Source organism: Phyllobates terribilis, unplaced genomic scaffold (assembly GCF_046119375.1).
Source record: "Phyllobates terribilis strain yellow unplaced genomic scaffold, ASM4611937v1 Scaffold_11__3_contigs__length_659146591, whole genome shotgun sequence".
Classification (NCBI taxonomy): Eukaryota; Metazoa; Chordata; class Amphibia; order Anura; family Dendrobatidae; genus Phyllobates; species Phyllobates terribilis.
The window spans coordinates 475,686,140-475,708,326 of NW_027362771.1; the positions used below are offsets into that span (position 1 = coordinate 475,686,140).

Below are 22,187 nucleotides of genomic sequence, written 5' to 3' on the forward strand. Positions count from 1 at the left end.
CGATGCCATTATCAGCATGACTATTCCGGTGATTTACAAGCTGGAGCACATGTTAAACAGAATTCGGAGTCAGGTGGTGGCACAAGAGGAGGTGGAGGAAGTAGAGGAGGAGGAGTTGTATGCGGACAGGCTAACATCTGCAAGGTCCAGACGGTCGGCAGCACCAAGGTGGCAGGCATGTGAGGGTGGGGGAGATGGTTTTACCAGGGCGCATGGTAGCAGCCAAACTAGTGAGGAAGATGCAGGAGCCCAGGAAGAAGTGGAGGACGAACTGATGGAAGACTCATCAGATGAGGGAGACCTTGATCACATTTCTGTTGTGCGAGGTTGGGGGGACAGGACAGAGGAAGGAAGCATGATTGTTACCTCGCCACCAACACAACAGGGACTTGGTGCTCCTGGATGCGCAACACACATGAGTGCCTTCTTGCTGCACTACCTGCAACATGACCCTCGAATTGTGAGAATTAGAAATAATCCTGACTACTGGGTTGCCACACTGTTAGATCCCCGGTACAAAAGTAAATTTGCAGAAATTATTCCTGCCATAGAAAGGGATGCACGCATGCAGGAGTATCAGCAGAGACTGTTGCAGAATCTTACATGTGCTTTTCCACAAAATACCAGTGGTGCACGTAGTGAATCTCACAGTTCCAACTTGCCAACCGTGGGACCGTCAAGTGTTCAGCACTCAAACCGTAACAGAACCACAGTATCTGCTGGTAACATCAATTTTGCAGAATCATTTCACCACTTTTTTAGCCCATCCTTTGCAAGGCCACAGGAGACAAGAAGTCTGACACATAGTCAACGCCTAGAGACGATGGTACAGGAGTATCTCCAAGTAAACATTGAAGCCACGACTGTGTCACTGGACCCTTGCTCTTTTTGGGCTTCCAATCTGGATAAATGGCCGGAGCTAGCCACTTACGCCTTGGAGATCTTGTCATGCCCCGCAGCCAGCGTTCTGTCTGAACGTGTGTTCAGCGCTGCTGGTGGTGTGCTGACAGATAAGCGCACGCGGCTCTCCACTGATAATGTAGACAGACTCACGTTCATAAAGATGAACAAATCATGGATCCGAAACGACTTTTCTACCCCTGTGTCATCCTGGGGAGAGTAAAAGCTTGATGATTGGTTAAAATCACCCTACCAACCGTTTTAAGCTTTCAAATTACTAATCATGTTTATCTGTATCTTGACTGGAAAATAATTTGGGCTTTGTAGCAGTGTGCAGCACTGATCCTATTAGGCCATCTATAATAAGCTCCACCAGATTTAAAATTAAAAATAATTTTTAGCTGCATCTAGCCCGGAAAATAATTTTGGGGCTCCGAGATGCGCAAGACACATAAGTGCCTTCTTGCTGCACTACCTGCAGCATGACCCTCATATTGTCAGAATTCGAAGTAATCATGACTACTGGGTTGCCACACTCTTAGATCCCCCAAACTTTTCGATCAACCTTTTCATTTTAATAAAGACCAAAAAAATGGTCATTTTTGAAATTATAAGCATTAGCAGGTTGTTAGAAACTGAAATCAAACAGTTTTCAACTCAAAACTTTATTGTAGGTGATGTTACATTTTCACATAGGACCCCTTGTTCGAAAGGAGCTTCTGAACTCTCTCGTCCATTGAATTTGTCAGGTTTTGGATGGTTTCTGCTTCAATTGTTTTGCATGAGGACAGAATACCCTCCCAGAGCTGTTGCTTAGATGTGAACTGCCTCCCGCCATCATAGACACTCCTTTTAATGATGCTCCAAAGGTTCTGAATGGGGTAGAGGTCAGGGGAGCATGGGGGTCACACCATAAGTTTGTCCCCTTTTATGCCCATATCAGCCAGAGATGCAGATGTTTTATGTGCAGCATGAGATGGTGCATTATATTGCAGAAAAATGATCTTGCTGTGAAATACACGGTTCTTCTTCTTGAACCATGGCAGGAAGTGCTGTTTGAGAAAATCCACATACATTATGGAGTTCATCTTTAGCGCCTTCAGGGATCCTAAAGGGGCCGACAATCTCTCTCCCCATGATTCCAGCCCAAAACATTACTCCACCTCCTCCTTGTTGGCGCTGTAGCCGTGTTTGCGTGGGGTGTCCATCAACCAGCCATCCTCCACTCCATCCATCTGGACCATCGAGCGCTGCACGGCACTCATCCGTGAACAAAAGAGTTTTGAAATCAGTCTTCATGTAATGTTTGGCCCACTGGAGCCATTTCTGCTTGTGTGAAGTGGATAGAGGAGGTCGACAGGATGGCGTATGCACAGCTGCAAACCTCTGAAGGACCCTGCATCTTGTTGTTCGGGGGACGTTGGAGGCACCAGCAGCTTCAAAAACTTGTCTGCTGCTATGACAAGGCTTTCTTGCCGCTGCTCTTTTAACCTGACGTAATTGCCTGTAGGAAAGAGTCCTCAATTTGCCCTTATCAGCACGCACACGTGTGTACTGTGAATCAGCTACATACTTCTTGATTGCCAAGACACTTCATCCTGATCATCGCACAATGTTGATTGTAGTCATGCCTTGACCTAAACACTCCACAATTTGTTGCTTCTCAGCAGCCGACACATCCTTTTTCTTTCCCATTTTGGCAGAAAATGTAGGCTGCTTAATAATGTGAGAGAGCCTTCTTAAGTAGTCTTGCCTTTCATTGGACACACCTGCCAAACTAATTAGCACAGGTGTCTGCAATTGCTTACAGTGATATAAAGAGCCCTGACACACATCACCATCAATGAGTTTAACTGACAAACAAACAAATTCTTCCCTTATCACTCCTAAACACTTTTTGCATAATAATTTGGAACGCAGTGTACATGTGCTTTTCCACAAAACACCAGTGGTTCACGTAGTGAATCTTACAGTTCTAACTTGCCAACCGTGGTCTGTATGGAATTGTTCAATAAAGGGCCCAAAATTAAGATAACATAGATGGGAGAGGTCTCTATGAATAGGAATTCCTAAGTATTTGATACCCTGTGAGGGCCAGGCAAAGGGAAAGTTGGACTGGATGGAATCCTATATGGATTTGGGGAGGGAGACATCGAGGGCCTCAGACTTCGCTGCATTGATTTTAAAATTTTACCATGTAACAAAGTGATCTATTTCAGCCATAACAGCAGGGATGGATATATGTGATTGAGTGATATATACTAGGACATCATCAGCAAATAGAGAGCACTTGTACTCGGTGCCTCCCACCTCAATCCACCTAATATTGGGGTTATGGCGAATTGATGAGAGCAGGTGCTCCGTCACTAGGATGTATAAGAGAGGGGACAGAGGACATCCCTGCCTTGTCCCATTGGTGATTGTGAAAGGTGATGAAAATGTTCTGACGCACCCCCTGGGCCTTGGGACACCCGGAGCCGGACCCTTTTTGGTGGATGCTGGTGGTTGTAGTCTTCGTGGCGGCGACCCGGTTCCGTGGCTCAGGGCGGTCAAACCAGTGGCGGAACTATTTATGTGGTTTTGATGTTTAAATGTCCGACTACGCCACCCGTGGATTGCGGTCAGAGTGAACCGCCGCTACAGGGCAGACCGCTGAGGCTGGTGTTGTGGGTGCAGCAGAGCGTAGCATAACTCCCCACGGGAGGAGTATAGCCTCAGGGCAGTGTATGCGGAGGATGGGGGTGATGGTGCAGGGCAGCAGCAGTAACGACACGGAGTCAGTGATGCAGTCCAGGGCCTTTACTCACAGTTCTTATTACCCAGACCACGTCTGCAGGTAACGGCTGCCCACGTCGTACTGTGCTCACCAGGTGAGGGGCTCAGACAACTCCCAGATAACTTTGGAGCACTTCACAGGACCCCCTTTGTGTGTCCTTTGTCTGGCCTTTCTTACCAACACTTCTGTCCGGCTGCCTCGGGCCTCCTCTTGGTCAACTTGGCGCCAGTTTCCCTGACCCTATGTGGTGCCTTCCTAGCGGGTGTAGCGAGGGGCTGCGCCACATAAAATGTCAGAGCCTCCGGTTTCTAGCTGAGGGTCGTTTCCTGCCTCCACTAGTTCGGGGACCGGTCTCCCCCTTTGGCCTGACCCCTCCACGCAGGTGGATTCGGGCGTGCGGTGGCGACTCGCCCGTCAGCACCCCTGGGATCCCTTCATTCCTCGTTCCTGGAGCCTTCTCCGCTCCTCTTCCTTCCTTCTCCCTCTTCCAGGCCTGGGCCTCTGTTACTAGGCCCGCCTCCGGAGCAGAGCTCATGCAGAGCCCCTGCTCCCTGCCACTTCTGCTCAGACTTCTCTGCACTGAACTAAGATGGTGCCCACCTTTTATACTCCCTTCTCAATGCACCCAGGAACTGCTTCCTCCCTGCTCCTGCACTACAGGGTTCCCCTTCCTCAGTGTTCCCTCCCCCCACTACAGCCAGGGACAGGGACTGTCGTGCCCATCTCAGGGGCATATTGGTCGCCCTGCCCCACGGCAATGTGGTGTAATGCATGCAGGTGTCGGGTCCTGATCCACACTCCATCCTTACCTGAGAGTGAGATATCACACCTCTGGGTGAGGTGCAATACGTCTGTAGCAACCGAGCCCTCAGGGTGCTACAGTTCCATTTATCTTCAGCCTAGGTGACGTATTGCGATACAGGGCCGTGATTTTGGCTATAAAAGGGTCCCCTAGACCCCTACCCCAAGCTTTTTAAGAGAATCATATATGGCGTGCCAGGAGACTCTATGGAATGCTTTCTCAGCATCCAACGAGAGTATCTAATTACAAATTTTTAACTGCATCTAGCCCAGGAAATACTTTGTGCCTAGTAGCAGTGTCTGCTAGTCAGCGGATTATCCCGGCTGTTAAGCAAGCTACACCACCTGTAGTTTGGACACTTAATTTTTTCAAAGGAAATGCTTCGGGACCATGGGATACTTAGTGAAGAGCATCAGGAGGCACCCCAAGGCATAGGGGCTGGGACTGGCAGTAGGATGCCTTGCGGTGGACAGCCGAGCTCGATCCTTATAAAAGCTTTTTAACTGCAGCAGCTTTAGTGGACGCTACTGGAGCTGGAATTACCGCGGCTGCTGGCATGAGACTTGCCCTCCAATAGATCCTTGTAAATGGATTTAAAGTGTATTCATTCAAATTAGAGAGACAATTTAAATTAAAAAGCTTAGAGCTGCCTCCACCACAGGGGGGCTCGCTCGACCCCACCAGCGGACAGGCACCAGTATTGGGAGAGGGGGGCTGGCCGTCAGGGTTCACCGCGGCTCTGGCACAAACCCGGCGACACGGAGGTGGCACGGGCAGGAGCGGACTGGCCGTGTCGGCTTCTCACTTTTTGGATTTTAGAAGGGCATGACATGCCTATATCTGTGTCTCCCCCTCCTTTTACTCCTCCACCTCTTTTATTTTCGCATGACTATATGTACTTGTCACTTTTCCATGTGTTAGTTGTGTCTTCTGAGCAGTTTGTCAGCTTTTGGACACCTTTGAAGGTGTTTTCTATGTGTTTCTATGTGTTTTTGTTTGCCTGCCATTGGTTTTAACGGTGTTCGAAGGTGTTCGACGAACAGTTCGACGAACACACGGGTGTTCGACGAACCGAACCGAACTCGAACACTACGGGGGTGGCTCAACACTACTTAGGAGTCTAGCTCCACCGCAAAAGGATCCCAGGGGGATGCAGACGGAGCGGTATACGCCACCTGTCCTCGCTATTCTGGCCTAGTCAGAGGGATTCCGGCTGCAAGAGGGGTACCGGCCCCCGACACCTGACTTTGCTACTCTACGTCCTAGTCAGGGAAGCCCAGCAGGCACAGAGGATCCCACCGGGTAACGGAAGGAGCGGAGTCGCCACCCGTACCCTTGTTCTGAGCGTAGTCCAGAGGGAGACCCGGCCTACCTACACACACACAGACAGGAGAGGATTCAGTCTGAAGTCTAGGAACACTCAGGTGCGGGGCCCTGATTAAGCACTTGAATTACTCGGAGGTTGTCGGACCCCCGCTCCTGGTGACCGCAGAACTCCGTGAGGAGAAGGGAGAAGCCTTGCAGCTGCACGCTCTACCGTGAGTAAAAACTCTGGAAGTCGACCCCTATGGCCTCTGGACTCTATTTCTGCACCGCACAGCACCAGACCTCCTTCACTACGACTCCCTCCACCCTCGTCTCTGCTCTGAGGCCCTGCTCCGCCTGTGGGGAGTAGTATCAACGTCGGCTGCCACAACATCCCGCCTCAGAGGACTGCAGCAGCGCTGGTGGCCTTCACCAGGTACCACAGGTGGCGTAGTCGATAGCAACCACTCAACCCTGATAGCCCATTACATCCTTTTTAATGTGACGGCCCTGGGCACGGAACGGGTCCAGGCCACGGCTGCAACCCACCAAACATCTGACCCGGCTCCGAGTACCCCCCATCTCCCAGGGCAGGGCTGCGAGCGTCATATACACACATACATACATATACATACATACATACATACATACATACATACATACATACATACATACATACATACATACATACATACATACATACATACATACATACATACATACATATATATATATATATATACATACATACATACATACATACACACATATATATATACACACACACACACATATATATATATATATATATATATATATATATATATATATATATATATATACATACACACATACACCTACAAAATTGATGTTTTGTTGGTGCATTTAAAATTTTGATGGCTCCGATTAAAAAAAAAAAAAAAAAAAAATGTATGCAAACACTGAATGGATACAATTTGGACTGCATTACTGCTGTACAGAGTATACTTATAAAAATGAAGATGATTAGTCCATAAATTGGCTGATTCATGAAAGTCCACCAGCCATGACAATTAGACCTAACCTAATATTAATCAAGCATTCCTCTCCTGGGCTAAAAGCCTACAAAATTAAAGGGGTGGTAAAATCTAGTATTAATTAAAAACAGCTGTAGTCTGAGGAGATGAGCTCAGCCCAGCCAAATAAGGAGGCAGTCACCACCTCCAATAGTATAATACCAAAACAAAACCAAAAAAACTTGACCAGCACCTTCAAACAGAATAAGGACTGCACAATAAACAAAATGTATAATATATTTATGTATTCTCAAAGTAACCTTTTAAATATGTTTTTCTTTCTTGCTAACAAAGCCTTAAAATGTAATTATGAGTTTGCGGTTTTCTGAGTGCGCCACTCACATTCTCCTATTTCTTACCAACAAGAGGTAAGAAAAGCGATTCCCTCTGTATCTCATTTTTTTTGATCCATCAGCCACACTATACCATATGTTTTTGTGTTATTTAGACTACTAGGACAACAGACGGGTGATATGCTACCCTTAAAGTGTAATCATCCTTTTAATATTTTCAATAATAAATGCAGTGACAAGACACTTTGTAATATATCTGGTTCCAAAAAAAAAAAAGTCTACTTATGAGGCTCCTCTCCTCTACCCCACACTCATCACTCATACTCCATTCACTGTTAAAATTTGGTCTTCAGAGGGGCAGAGATAATAGAATTACACTTACTGGTAATTGTTTCGAAGACTCTTCAGGACAGCACCACAGGAGGTTGCCTCCCCATTTTAATTAGTGACAGGAAACACAAAAGGTTTAAATAGCCCTCACCCTCCCTCCATCCTCCGTGTTTTTCCAAGCACCACACAGTATTAATTCTTGAATTATTAACAAGGAATCAAATAAACAACGTTTTTAGGGAGGTAAATACCCATGTTGTCATGGAGAGACGTAGAAACCGAATTACCGGTAAGTTTAATTCTATTTTCTCTAATCCCCCTCTATGACAGCACCACAGGAGTAATACCAAAGAATAAAGCCCCCGTCTCACATAGCGATATCGCTGCTGAGTCACGGTTTTGGTGACTCACCAGCGACCTCACCAGCGATGTCGCTGTGTGTGACACTTTGCAGCGATCAGGCCCCTGCTGTGAGGTCGCTGATCGTTGCAAAGTGTCCTGGACCATTTTTTGGTCGTTGGCCTCCCGCTGGCCAGCACACATCGCTGTGTGTGACCAGCGGGACCAACGATCTGGCTGGTAACTATGGTAAACATCGGGTTACTAGGGGCACGCGCGCACTTAGTAACCCGCTGTTTACCATGGATACCACTCTGCTACGGTGCACGGAGGCTCCCGCGCACCGTAGCAGAGTGGTATCCATGGTAAACAGCGGGTTACTAGGGGCACACGCGCACTTAGTAACCCGATGTTTACCATAGTTACCAGCCTGCTCCTGCTTGCAGCAGGCTGGTAACGGGAGCAGGACATCGTGGAACGATTCTTTCCACGATATCGCTGCTCCCCTGATCGCTGGTGAGCCTGCCTGTTTGACAGCTCACCAGCGATGTATTAGCGATGCAGCAACGATCCCTGACAGGTCGTATCGTTGTCGGGATCGCTGCTGCATCGCTTAGTGTGACGGGGCCCTAACGTTAGGGAGGGACAATAGCCTGGAGGACCTTCCTGCCAAAGGCTAAATCTTTTATAGACATTAGATATAATCTAATCTATAGTGTTCAGCGAAGGTATGGACCGAGGACCAGGTAGCAGCTCTGCAGATTTGCTCAATGGATGCACTGGCCCTTTCGGCCCACGAGACAGACATGGCTCTAATGGAATGAGCTTTTAGTGATTCAGGAGGAGATATGTCCTGATTTTCACATGACTATGATTTCTCTCTTGCTCCAGTTTGCCAGTGATCTTTTGGAGGCTTTCCTCCCTTTATTTATTCCGCAGTATTAGACAAATAGGTTTTGAGCTTTCTTCCAAGGTAGTGTTTTATACAGTACAGACCAAAAGTTTGGACACACCTCATTTAAAGATTTTTCTGTATTTTCATGACTATGAAAATTGTACATTCACACTGAAGGCATCAAAACTATGAATTAACACATGTGGAATCATATACTTAACAAAAAAGTGTGAAACAACTGAAAATATGTCTTATATTCTAGGTTCTTCAAAGTAGCCACCTTTGGCTTTGATGACTGCTTTGCACACTCTTGGCATTCTTTTGATCTTGATTAGCTTCAAGAGGTAGTCGCCGGAAATGGTTTTCACTTCACAGGTGTGCCCTGTCAGGTTTAATAAGTGGGATTTCTTGCCTTATAAATGGGATTGGGACCATCAGTTGTGTTGTGCAGAAGTTCGGTGGATACCCAGCTGATAGTCCTACTGAATAGACTGTTAGAATTTGTATTATGGCAAGAAAAAAGCAGCTAAGTAAAGAAAAACGAGTGGCCATCATTGCTTTAAGAAATGAAGGTCAGTCAGTGTGAAAAATTGGGAAAACTTGGAACGTGTCCCCAAGTGCAGTTGCAAAAACCATCAAGCGCTACAAAGAAACTGGCTCACATGAGGACCGCCCCAGGAATGGAAGACCAAGAGTCACCGCTGCTTCTGAGGATAAGTTTATCAGAAATCGCAGGTTAACAGCAGCTCAGATTAGAGACCAGGTCAATGCCACACAGAGTTCTAGCAGCAGACATCTCTTCAACAACTGTTAAGAGGAGACTTTGTGCAGCAGGCCTTCATGGTAAAATAGCTGCTAGGAAACCACTGCTAAGGACAGGCAACAAGCAGAAGAGACTTGTTTGGGCTAAAGAACACAAGGAATGGACATTAGACCAGTGGAAATCTGTGTTTTGGTCTGAGGAGTCCAAATTTGAGATCTTTGGTTCCAACCACCGTGTCTTTGTGCGACGCAGAAAAGTGAATAGATGGACTCTACATGTCTGGTTCCCACCGTGAAGCATGGAGGAGGAGGTATAATGGTGTAGGGGTGCTTTGCTGGTGACACTGTTGGGGACTTATTCAAAATTAAAGGCATACTGAACCAGCATGGCTAAAACAGCATCTTGCAGCAGCATGCTATTCCATCCAGTTTGCGTTTAGTTGGACCATCATTTATTTTTCAACAGGACAATGACCCCAAACACACCTGCAGGCTGTGTAAAGGGCTATTTGACCAAGAAGGAGAGTGATGGGATGCTACGCCAGATGACCTGGCCTCCACAGTCACCAGACCTAAACCCAATCGAGATGGTTTGGGGTGAGCTGGACCGCAGAGTGAAGGCAAAAGGGCCAAGAAGTGCTAAGCATCTCTGGGAACTCCTTCAAGATTGTTGGAAGACCATTTCCGGTGACTACCTCCTCTTGATGCTCATCAAGAGAATGCCAAGAGTGTGCAAAGCAGTCATCAAAGCAAAAGGTGGCTACTTTGAAGAACCTAGAATATAAGACATATTTTCAGTTGTTTCACACTTTTTTTGTTAAGTATATAATTCCACATGTGTTAATTCATAATTTTGATGCCTTCGGTGTGAATGTACAATTTTCATAGTCATGAAAATAGAGAAAAATCTCTAAATGAGGTGTGTCCAAACTTTTGGTCTGTACTGTATAGTAGAGGATGGTTGTCCGAACAACTAAAGAATGGAACTCTGTTTCTCTTATGTCTGTTGGGTTCTGACAAAAATAAGGAAGGATTATTTGTTAGGACATATGGAAATCAGATGTTACTTTTGCTAAGAAAGAAGGGTCTAGGCAAAGAACTACCCTGTCCTCCAGGATTTTTAGATAAGGTTTCCTAATGGGTAGGGCCTGGATCTTACCCATTCTCTTGCTCTAGTAACTGCTACCAATAGAGCCACCATCCAGGATAATTTGTCCATTTGAATTTAGGCCATAAGTTCAAAGGGCTGGCTAGTCAGACCTTTCAGTACTATATTCATTGGACATATTCTAGATGCTGCTGTCATAAACCTCTTTATCCATTGGTGGTTTGCCAAATTCTGGTCAAAGAACGAACTCAGGGCTTACATGTGGACCTTCAGAGTACTACGACTTAACCATTTTCAAAGGCCGTCCTGTAAGTCGTCCAATATCCTGGCAATATCAAGATGAAGCAGATCAATGGGGGTAGTTCCATACCACGCAGAGCAGGTCCTCCAAATATTAGATTAGATGGCATTAGTGACCAGTTTCCTGCTTTTTTGTAGAGTATTGATGACATCATCTGAGAGACCTCTAGCTCTCATGATTGAGGCCTCAAGCCAGGCTGCCAAGCACAAGCTCTGGGAAACCTGATGAAAAATTGGACCCCGATGTAGCAAGTTGTGGTCTGGAGGAAGGATAAGAGGCTCCTCTGAGTTCAGAAAGTTCAAAAAGCTCAAAGCCCTAAACCAGCTCCTCTTTCGCCACAGAGGAGTGATCAGAATGGTGATGACTCGCTCTGTTCTGATCTTTTGCAATGTTCTTGGTAGAAAAGGAATTGGAGGGAATGTATAGGCCAAGCTGAAGTTCTTGTACTTTGTGCTGCCCTGATTATGTAGGTGGGCCACTGAGGTCATATTGCTTGAATAAATTCTGACATGAGTTCCCTGAAGTCCAGATCTTGTTGCTCTGAGTGCTTCTTCTTCAGCTCTCAATTCCCTGAAGTTTGTGGACTGGCCGTCCATCCCTTTTGGCCAGACTCATTGGAAGAGGACCTGAGATGTAACCACTCCCAAAACTCTCTTGCTGGCATCTGATGTTATTGAAGAGGGAGTGTGTTGAATTTCAGATTTTCTTGGTTGAGCCACCAGTCGAGAGATATTTTTACTTTGAGAGGAAGGGAGATTCTCGTGCCAAGTGCGTCGGGAGTTTTGTCCCAGTGAGAAAGGATGAAATTCTGGCGAACCCTTGTATAAATGCCATCATCGACCCCAGGACGAACATTGCGAATCTTATGGATACCTTCTTTTGGCTCCTTAGGATACGAATCTTGGATCTTACATGTATCTGCTTGGTCACTGGAAGTGAGGATATCTGGTCCTGAGAATCTAAGATGATCCACAAGAAGACCTTTTTGGTCGAAGGAGTCAGAACCGGATTTCTCCTGAGTTATGATCCAACCTAAAGACGTTAGAGTGCGTAGAGCTGACTGGAGGAGTTTGTCTTTGAGACAGGGAACCAATGGAGCTATGATGAGGAAATCATCTAGGTAAGGGAGGGATTATACAAATATTTTCCTTCCTGATAAATGTTACCACCTCTGCCATGATTTTTGTAAAGTTTTGGGGATGTGAAGAAATCCCGAAGGGAAGGACCCTGAACTAAAAGTAGAATACTTTTTGATTTAGGGTAACCGCAAATCTTAAATATCTCTGATAATCTGAATGAATGGGTACATGGTAGTAAGATCTATAGTAGCCATGACCAAGTCCTTGCCAATTAACGGGACTGTAGATTTTACAGACTCCATTTTGAACCTTCTGTACTCATTCAGTAGTTTCAGGTTCATAATGACTCTCTAAGCCCCATTTGTTGTTTTTTTTTTTTTTTTTTTACAAGGAACAAAATCGGTAATAACGGCTCTTGCCCTGTTCTGCTTCTGGAACAGGAGAGATCACTGCGGACGTTGGCATCCCCTGGAGTTCTAACTCTAGGATCTTTTGTAATTTCATTGATGGAAGAGATGTTACTTACAGTCTCTGCGGGGGGAAAGGAAGAGAACTCTATTTTATATTCCCACCCTGACTGAGTCTAGAATTTTTCGATCAGACGTTATCTTCTGCCACTGGGAGAAGAACCTTGAAATTCCACACCCAACTTGTTTGGCGTCATTATTTTATAAAACCAACATTCTGAAAGACACTCTTTCCTCTTAACCCTTTGGGGTAGCTCCAATGTCCTGTTTTACCTTTCCCTCTATATTGAGGATTTTGAGTCTATGGAGGACGAAATGGTCTATTAAGCTTGGGAAGAGATTTACCTGTCACTTTCTCTAACAAATCATCCAGAGCTGGACAAAACACGTACTCTCCTCTGAAGGGCTTAATTTTGATTTGGATAGAATGTCCCCGCTCCACATTTTTAACCAAAGAGCTCTTCTGGTGGTGTTTGAGAGAACTGAAGCTCTTGCTGCTATCCGGACGGACTCTGCGGAGGCATCCGCTAGGAATCCTGTAGCTTTCTGTAAAAGGGGTAATGAGGCCTGTAGATCTTCTCTAGGGTTGCCTCCCTTGATATGATCCTCCATCTGTTGTAACCAACGGAACATGGCTCTTGTGACGCAGGTGGACGCGACGCTTGTTCTCAAAGTGGCCGCAGATGTCTCCCAAGACTTTCTCAACAGACTATCCATTTTGAAGTCTAGTGGATCCTTAAGTTGAGAGGAATCTTTAATGGGCCAGGTAGTCTCTTGTTTACCCTGGCCACCTGGATATCCACCTTAGGAATTTCCATCCGGCACTTGGATATGTCCTCACCCAGATGGAAACTGTCTTTCAGATCTCCTGGGATGTTCAGCCTTTCCAGGAACTCCAATTCATCCAGAATTAAATTCTGAACATTGTCATGGATGGGGAACACCATCTTCCTTGTTGATTTTAAACCCCCTGAACATCTTATCCTGGACTGTGAGGGACGTTTTCTCCACTTCTACTCCCATGGTATTCCTAACAGCGAGTAACAGGTCCTCCATGTCTTAAGAAAAAAATAAACATTTTTTATCATCCTGTTCAGCACTATAATTCGGAGTAATTTCACCTTCTTCCAACCATTCCTCTAACAGATATTTCCACATCCGAGTCTGAGCTATCTTCTGGGGCAAATTTCCTTTTTTTGAACCTGAAAAACCCCCACACATAGGTTTGGGAGAAAGTGGCTAAGGATGATTGGATCTTCTGCAGCACCATTCCTCTAACCTCTCATCAAAGAGGGTTGTTCATCCCTGATGATTTTCTCCATGCACAGTTGGCATAGAGCTTTTTTTGTGGGTAGATGGAAGCTTTTTATTACAAGTAACACATTTGCGACTTGTAGCTTTCTCTTTGGACTTTGGAGCAGGATCCTTGTGTTCCTAAAAGAAAAAGGGGGATGCCATAAGGAAGGATCCTGTACCAAATCGGACCTACCCTTACCAGATATACTCATTGGGCCAAGGTTTGCACTGGGCTCTATAGATGCAGCTCTAAAGGAAGACACGCTCTCCATCACTAGAACTTCAGTCCTACCTTATGGTGTTTTCAGTCAGGGTCCTTTTATCCCAAATACAGTGACAGTGCTCTTATCCGATGGGATGACATCTCCCCTCTTCCTAAGTCAGGTCCTATGCATTTGTAGTCCAAATTCAAATTTCCCGCCAAATGTGCTCCATCGTGAAATGCAACCCGGAAGTGAAGTCGCGCCCTTTCCTTCGATCCAGCATGCCAGAGACAGCGCGGAAGAGGAGACTATGTAGTGCCAGGCAGGGAGGCTACGGGAGGCCCCCAGCCCCAAACCATCCAGCATTGTTCAGGGTGCAGGAGGATGGTGTGGTCCCACTCTCCGGAGGGGGGGCAGTGCAGGGAAGAAAGGTGTGGGATGATCGATCCCAGGTTGCCTAGGTTAGACAGGTAACAGAATAGTGTGACTGCTCACCGGCCACAGCACTCCAGGAATAACCTATTCATCCCTAGGGACAGGAAAAACTATAGAGGATGGAGGGAGGGAGAGGGCTATTTAATCCTCTTGTGTTTCCTGTCCCCAATTAGGATGGGGAGGCAACCTCCTGTGGTGCTGTGAAAAAAGACAGTATTAATTCAATGAGAAATCAAGTTAAAGTTCCTGCTCATTTTTAGTCTATAAAGAGAAGAGGAGGAAGATGAGGAAACAGCTGATGGCAGAGAGACACAGAGAGATGCTGCTTCTAGTAAGTTCTCTCTCGCCCAATGCTGCAAAACTGCTCAGTGCCATTGAAGAATGTCCTCCATGCTGTTGCTTCTGAGTGTACATAAGCAGAGTTGGGGAAGGTGATGTAACTAGAGTCTGACAGGCTCCAGTGCGGTGCAAGATTTGGAAGGGCCCCGCCATCCTGATAGAGAGATATTATATATACAGTACAGACCAAACGTTTGGACACACCTTCTCATTTAAAGAAATTTCTGTATTTTCATGACTATGAAAATTGTACATTCATACTGAAGGCATCAAAACTATGAATTAACACATGTGGAATTATATACTAAACAAAAAAGTGTGAAACAACTGAAAATATGTCTTATATTCTAGGTTCTTCAAAGTAGCCACCTTTGGCTTTGATGACTGCTTTGCACACTCTTGGCATTCTCTTGATGAGTTTCAAGAGGTAGTCACCAGAAATGGTCTTCGAACAATCTTGAAGGAGTTCCCAGAGATGCTTAGCACTTGTTGGCCCTTTTGCCTTCACTCTGCGGTCCAGCTCACCCCAAACCATCTTGATTGGGTTCAGGTCTGGTGACTGTGGAGGCCAGGTCATCTGGCGCAGCACCCCATCACTCTCCTTCTTGGTCAAATAGCCCTTACACAGCCTGCAGGTGTGTTTGGAGTCATAGTCCTGTTGAAAAATAAATGATGGTCCAACTAAACGCAAACCGGATGGAATAGCATGCCGCTGCACGATGCTGTGGTAGCCATGCTGGTTCAGTATGCCTTCAGTCTTGAATAAATCCCCAACAGTGTCACCAGCAAAGCACCCCCACACCATCACACCTCCTCCTCCATGCTTCACGGTGGGAACCAGGCATGTAGAGTCCATCCGTTCACTTTTCTGCGTCGCACAAAGACACGGTGGTTGGAACCAAAGATCTCAAATTTGGACTCATCAGACCAAAACACAGATTTCCACTGGTCTAATGTCCATTCCTTGTGTTCTTTAGCCCAAACAAGTCTCTTCTGCTTGTTGCCTGTCCTTAGCAGTGGTTTCCTAGCAGCTATTTTACCATGAAGGCCTGCTGCACAAAGTCTCCTCTTAACAGTTGTTGAAGAGATGTCTGCTGCTAGAACTCTGTGTGGCATTGACCTGGTCTCTAATCTGAGCTGCTGTTAACCTGCGATTTCTGAGGCTGGTGACTTCGATAAACTTATCCTCAGAAGCAGAGGTGACTCTTGGTCTTCCTTTCCTGGGGCGGTCCTCATGTGAGCCAATTTCTTTGTAGCGCTTGATGGTTTTTGCAACTGCACTTGGGGACACTTTCAAAGTTTGCCCAATTTTTCGCACTGACTGATCTTCATTTCTTAAAGTAATGATGGCCACTCGTTTTTCTTTACTTAGCATTTGTATTATGGCAAGAAAAAGCAGCTAACAGTCTATTCAGTAGGACTATCAGCTGTGTATCCACCAGACTTCTGCACCACACAACTGATGGTCCCAACCCCATTTATAAGGCAAGAAATCCCACTTATTAAACCCGACAGGGCACACCTGTGAAGTGAAAACCATTTCTGGTGACTACCTCTTGAAGCTCATCAAGAGAATGCCAAGAGTGTGCAAAGCAGTCATCCTAACAAAAGGTGGCTACTTTGAAGAACCTAGAATAAAAGACATTTTCAGTTGTTTCACACTTATTTGTTAAGTATATAATTCCACATGTGTTAATTCATAGTTTTGATGCCTTCAGTGTGAATGTACAATTTTCATAGTCATGAAAATACAGAAAAATCTTTAAATGAGAAGGTGTGTCCAAACTTTTGTTCTGTACTGTATATCCCCCAACCTGGTATAACCTCCTTTAGCAATGACCTTTTGTGGCTTGCCCTCCTTGTGGAGTGTGTCAATGACTGTCTTCTGGACATCTGTCAAGTCAGCAGTCTTCCCCATGATTGTGGACCCTACTGAAACAGACTAAGGGACCTTTTTAAATGCTTAGAAAGCCTTTGCAGGTGTTTTTTGATAATCATTCTAATTTACTGAGATAATGACTTGTGTTTTCATTGGCTGTAAGCCATAATCATCAACATTAACAGAAATAAACACTTGAAATAGATCACTCTGTTTGCAATGAATCTATATAATATATGAGTTTCACTTTTTGCATTGAAGAACTGAAATAAATTACCTTTTTGATGATATTCTAATTTAGTGAGAAGCACTTGTATGTCCCTTATCCTGGGCCACATCCTGGTATATTTCCCCCAATCTGCCTCTGTTCTTTAATGCATAGAAAAAAGAACAAAATTCTACTCACCTTCCCGCCACGCGGCATCCTCTTCTGAAGACGGCAGCTGACTTCAGCGTGCAAGCGACAGGAGCACATGACGTCACTGCTGTGCACGCCAACATTAGCTACTGGCTTCTGATTAGCCTGTAGCGCATATTGCCGCACACAGACCCGAAGGGTCTCTGCGCTGCAATACACTTGAGCTAAATGTGCATGCAACGATCCAGTCGAAGTTTGTACTGGCGTCGGTGGGCCACCATCTGCACTGGCCCGGTCACTGTTGCAACCTCTGCGGCCACAGTCGTTAGACTCCCGGTTGGGAACAAGTTCTCCTTCTCTACTTGTGCAGAGTATGTAAGCACATATCCATACAAATTTATTGCAAAAAAAAAATCCGCATTTGTCCCCCTATGAATTCACTGAATAGGTCTAGAAGAAATCCATGTGTTGGCTTCCAAAACAACCCAACAACTGATGTCCATTACAAGTACATCCTATGGATTGTATGTATATAAAACTAAATTATAGGATGTTTTATAGAAAGACATCGTTAGTATGTTTGGTTGTGTGGGGAAAAGCGAAAAAAAAAAATTCAAGGGAGTAATCATAGGACTTGGGCTTACCCAACATCTTAAACATTACTATTCCTGGTCAATAACTTGGATCTACAACATATCTTGACTTCATGAATAAAGAACCTTTACTGAATTCATACAAATTTTAGTTGCAAAGCAGAACACTCTCCTACGAGAAACAGAACATCAGTGCCCTTCAGCTATAGTCTGTGGCATCAGAGCACTGATTTAGGGTTTTTAAACATTTCCAGACAGCCCATAGACTGTAAATGTCTAATTGGTCTAAACTTTACTCTGCAGTGACATTCTAAAACGTCAATGTAGAGTGAGCTGCTTGCACGAGCATACAGCTGCAGGAGTGGAGAGCCAGCTGTCAGACACAGTCGGACTCCCCATAGAGAAGGCAGAGATGGTTTATTACCATCTATGCCTTCCAAATTGCTTAATGCACCATGTTGAACAAGTACTGTATTATACAGTATAAGAAGTGCTGCCATTTGATCGCTGGGTAGTAGGGAAAGAGTAGGAGTCCCAGGAGACTCAGTCAGTTTGGCTACGTATGCAGGAGGCTGCATTTCCCCTGTAACTGGGGCTAATATGCAAACCCCAGTTACAGGAGAAATCCGCAATAAAAAGAATGCATTAAAGGGGTTGTCCACTACTAGGACAACCCCTTCTTGAACAAAATGTTTGGCCCCAATAAAATAAAGCCTATACTTACCTCCCATACTGGCACCGTTCCCGCAGTGTCACAACTCGCTTTACCCGGGGCTGTTGTTGTGACATGTGACACCGGCGCCCAATCAGAACTGGCGTCCCCCCCTGCGTGCAGATTAAACATGAAAAGGAAGTCCGGGCCGCAGTTGATCTCCGACTTCCTCTTCATGTTCAAGCCGTACGTAAGCGGGTACAGTGACGCCAGCGCTGATTGGGCGCCAGGCACCACGTGTCATTCCACCGCACCAGAGCTCCAGGACCGGGAGTGCTGACAACGCTGGAACGGCACAAGCGCAGGAAGTGAGTATAGGTAGTAGGGGCGAACCCCTTTAATATGTTGAAATGTCCATTCCCCTCCCAGCCCCTCAACCTATCCTAAAGATCTTTTAAGACCTTGTGGGTAGTAGTGTGCGGAAAGAAACACAAAAAAAAATAAAAAAAAAATGGGCCAGTCAGTCTTAACTGCAGTTTCTAGCCCCAACCCTTTTGGGGGAAAAAAAAAAGTGTTAAATACATAAAAATAAATTTCTACAGCGACAGGAACGCAACTTAAAGAGTTTTTTAAGCAGTCCTTTGAGGTCGTAAAAAAAAACGTGAAAAATAAACCTGCAATTCCTATTTTGCTTTACATTCGCCCAAAAAAAAATAAATATTTGCACTGGCCCGGTCCTGAAGGTTTGTTACATTATTTTTGTAAAATTGATGCACATGGATTAAGTAAATGTAAATTAATGCATTTGAATATATTTGAGCCATTATACACAGCTTTAAAAGGTGTAAGTAAAATTGAGAAACCATATTTACAAAGTGTATACATTTATCATAAAGGTTACATAAAATAACTACAATAAAAAGCTCAGATTATTCAGAAACCAGGACATCCTCAGCCACCATCAATTACTGAAGACTGTCATTACTTACATCTGGATCCATTTGAAGAAAATTGTGTGTTCCTCTGCTGCTGTAGGTAGACCTCTTAATGGTCCTGCTGTGATAAAAATGGTAGTAATTTTCAAGATTTCCAATCTGAAAAAAAAAAATGCAAAAAGGTTACTAAAATCATAACACATCTACACGTGTATGGAAACAGAAGAATAATGTTTGTTGTATTTAATACCTTGAGTCACACTTACTGGGGTCCAGGAAACAGATAGACACCATGGTTTGCAAGTTAGTAATTTTATGAGCATCTTTACTTACAGAAGTTCAACTATAGTGGATGCACGGGTTGTGGTTGTACCTGTGCCCTGGAGCCTAGGAATGGGGGTCCCTTAAACCCATATGAAAAGATCAGTACTATAAATGCCTGTGATAACTGGAGTCCTGCAGGAGATTTTGCATTGGATCCACGATCTTCTAGTTATACCACTGCCTGTATACCTAGTATGGATTCCGAGTAGTAGAAGCAATATAGGCCACAATAGCGTCTTGTGAGAAATGTGGATCCAGAGCCTGGTGGGGTAGATGGCAATATACTGTATAGTTAGTTTGAATTACTTCAGTGGACCTGTCATTACCCAGAAAGGGAAGTTCTCTCAAATTAATGCCGAAGGGGTGACCACTATATAACAATTCTTTTACTCACAAGGTTGTCATGTTAACCTGTTAGCATAAATTTTCCAAATTGTTTTAAAAGGTGTGGTCTGAGGGCAAAACATTTTTCTTTTAACTCCCCATTTAGTCCCATAATCTAAGCTGTTTTCTAATATACTTGGTTTAAAAATGTCTTACTATTCTTTAACTACACTAACAGCTTGTGAGGTTTTTTTTCTACTTCCTGTGTAATGACCATTCCAGTGAATCCTGGGGTACTCAAACAAAGCGTCATCAGAGCAGGGGGCAGAGGTTGCGGTCATTGTCACAGCCCTTGTTCCCTCCCTGAAAGGAAACGTCATCAGTGGTGCTCGTTTCAGGGGCAGTGCGGTCCCTGTGCGTCTCCCTTGTGCAGTGTCTCCCCCAGTGCCCTGTGTGTTGAGCGCAGCGTCCGGTCTGTTGTCGGTATAAATAATAATAAGCCGGCAGAAGAGCGGTGTCACTATTCCCGGCAGAGACCAGAGACGTCACTTGCAGGGGCAGTGTTAATCCTACTGCACATTGGGCATAGTCACACCGCTCTACTGCCAGCTTATTACTATTTATCTATACCGACAACAGACCGGATGCTGCGCTCATCACACAGGGCACTGGGGGAGACTCTCAGGGGCAGCGCAGGGACACAACAGGGACCAGCTCCGCCCCTGAAATGAATGTCACTGATGACGTTTCGTTTCAAGGAGGGGGCAGTGACCGTGACCGCAGCCTCTGCCCCGATGATGCTTCATTTGAGAATTCCAGCGTGCACTTGGGATACTCAAACGAATAGTCATCAGACAGGAAGTAGAGAAAAAAAAATACTAAAGCTGTTAGAGTAGTTAGGAATTAGTAGGAAATTTTTAAAGCAAGCATATTCGAAAATGGCTTAGATTATGGGACTAAATAGATCGGTAGCTAGGACAAAAATGCTTTGCCTTCAGGCCACCCCTTTAATCTTAATTTTAATGACTTTATTGCAGCATGAGAAATAGACTTTAGGAGCTGGAGTCGAGAACAACCTTGCCCATCTGTTACATTACTATGAACTATTATCAAGACCCTGTACCATTGGTTCATAATTGCTCTTGGGAGGTAAAGAAGTTTGTTAGCGATTTATAATTTTACTCCTACATAATTTGGTTAACAAGAAGCTTGGTCAGACAAAGGAGGTTGTCCAATTACTCAGACAAATCCTTCTCAAGCACTACTTTAACCCCACCCCCCAAGTAAAATAACCGTGGTACCGGCTGCGGGTGCCCCTTTCTTCAGACAGAACTAACATTTAGAGGAAGTCAAAAGGCAGTTGCAGCTCTAACTTTTTCCGGGTGTTCGTTTCAGACAAAGGAAGAGAGTAGATTTGCTGCATGGCTCACATGATATCATCCGCAAAGCCCTAGGACAGCAGGCACCAAGATCACTGGAACAGCAACCACACCAGAAGATAGCTGCTATTAGATTACATGGGGGAAACTATGGTGACTGAGAAGGGGTTGTCCAAGTAGTGGACAACCCCTTTAAGTGGAAGTGTGGCTGCAAGGAGAAAGTCCAGCTATGTAGTTGCGGATCTCCTGCCCCAAACTCAACTGCCTCATACACGTATTCTCAGACTGTGAAACATGGATGTGTGAATCCAGCTCAAGTCTCCAACATACTTTACTCACATTTAACTAATAGACTCAAAATGTAATACACAAAATACGTCCACCTGGACCACCAAATAGTTAACATCTTTTATTTTTCATTCATTTGAAAAGACTTTTGAAAAATTTCAAGGATACACACAGCTAATTGTATCAAAGGACAAATCATCCTTGGAAAACACGTTCCAACAAGCAACGTGTAGGCAACCAATTAATTAGCACTCATTGCTGGAAAGGATTCCACCGCCATAGGAAAAAAAAATTATTTTTCTTGGCAGTAGTCATCTTTAAAACGAAGGTTTGAAGACATCTGAAGCAACACTCCTATCTAATTAGTCTGGTAATACTTAATGAAAGAAACAGTTTCAACATAGATTTATTGTGATAAAACCACTTATAAGTAGTGTACACTGTGGTCCTGAAATGATCTGGAAATGTACTACCGTGATATAAATATAAAAATACTTTGCTTTGTTATTTTTATTTCATCAGTATTGGTGAAAAGCTGAAAAAAATCCAAATTTACAAAAAAATAAAAATAATAGGCATTTTTCAAGGTTTTTATTTAACTTTTACATCGTTCTCCACAAAAAACTATTTTACTCTAAACTGAATCCATTAGAAAGTGAGACACCTGCCATATGCACCGTTAGGACCTATGGACATTATAGGGGGGGCATCTGATGCTTAAAGAGGTTGTCCACTATTACATTGATGACATATCCTTAGAACAGGTCATC

At 44.7% G+C, this 22,187-nt stretch overlaps 1 protein-coding gene across 3 annotated transcripts in view; it reads right to left on the reverse strand.

Annotated features, from left to right (window-relative positions):
• Nucleotides 1–22,187, reverse strand: part of PCSK6 (proprotein convertase subtilisin/kexin type 6) — a 284,703-nt gene that overhangs the window by 187,273 nt on the left and 75,243 nt on the right. For all 3 annotated transcript variants that reach the window (XR_012251328.1, XM_073653390.1, XM_073653391.1), the window contains exon 2: nucleotides 19,157–19,261. Coding sequence is in view for 2 of the 3 variants with exons in the window: in XM_073653390.1 (XP_073509491.1) it covers nucleotides 19,157–19,261 (105 nt within the window). In the remaining variant the exon portion in view is untranslated. The remainder of the gene's footprint in view (nucleotides 1–19,156; nucleotides 19,262–22,187) is intronic.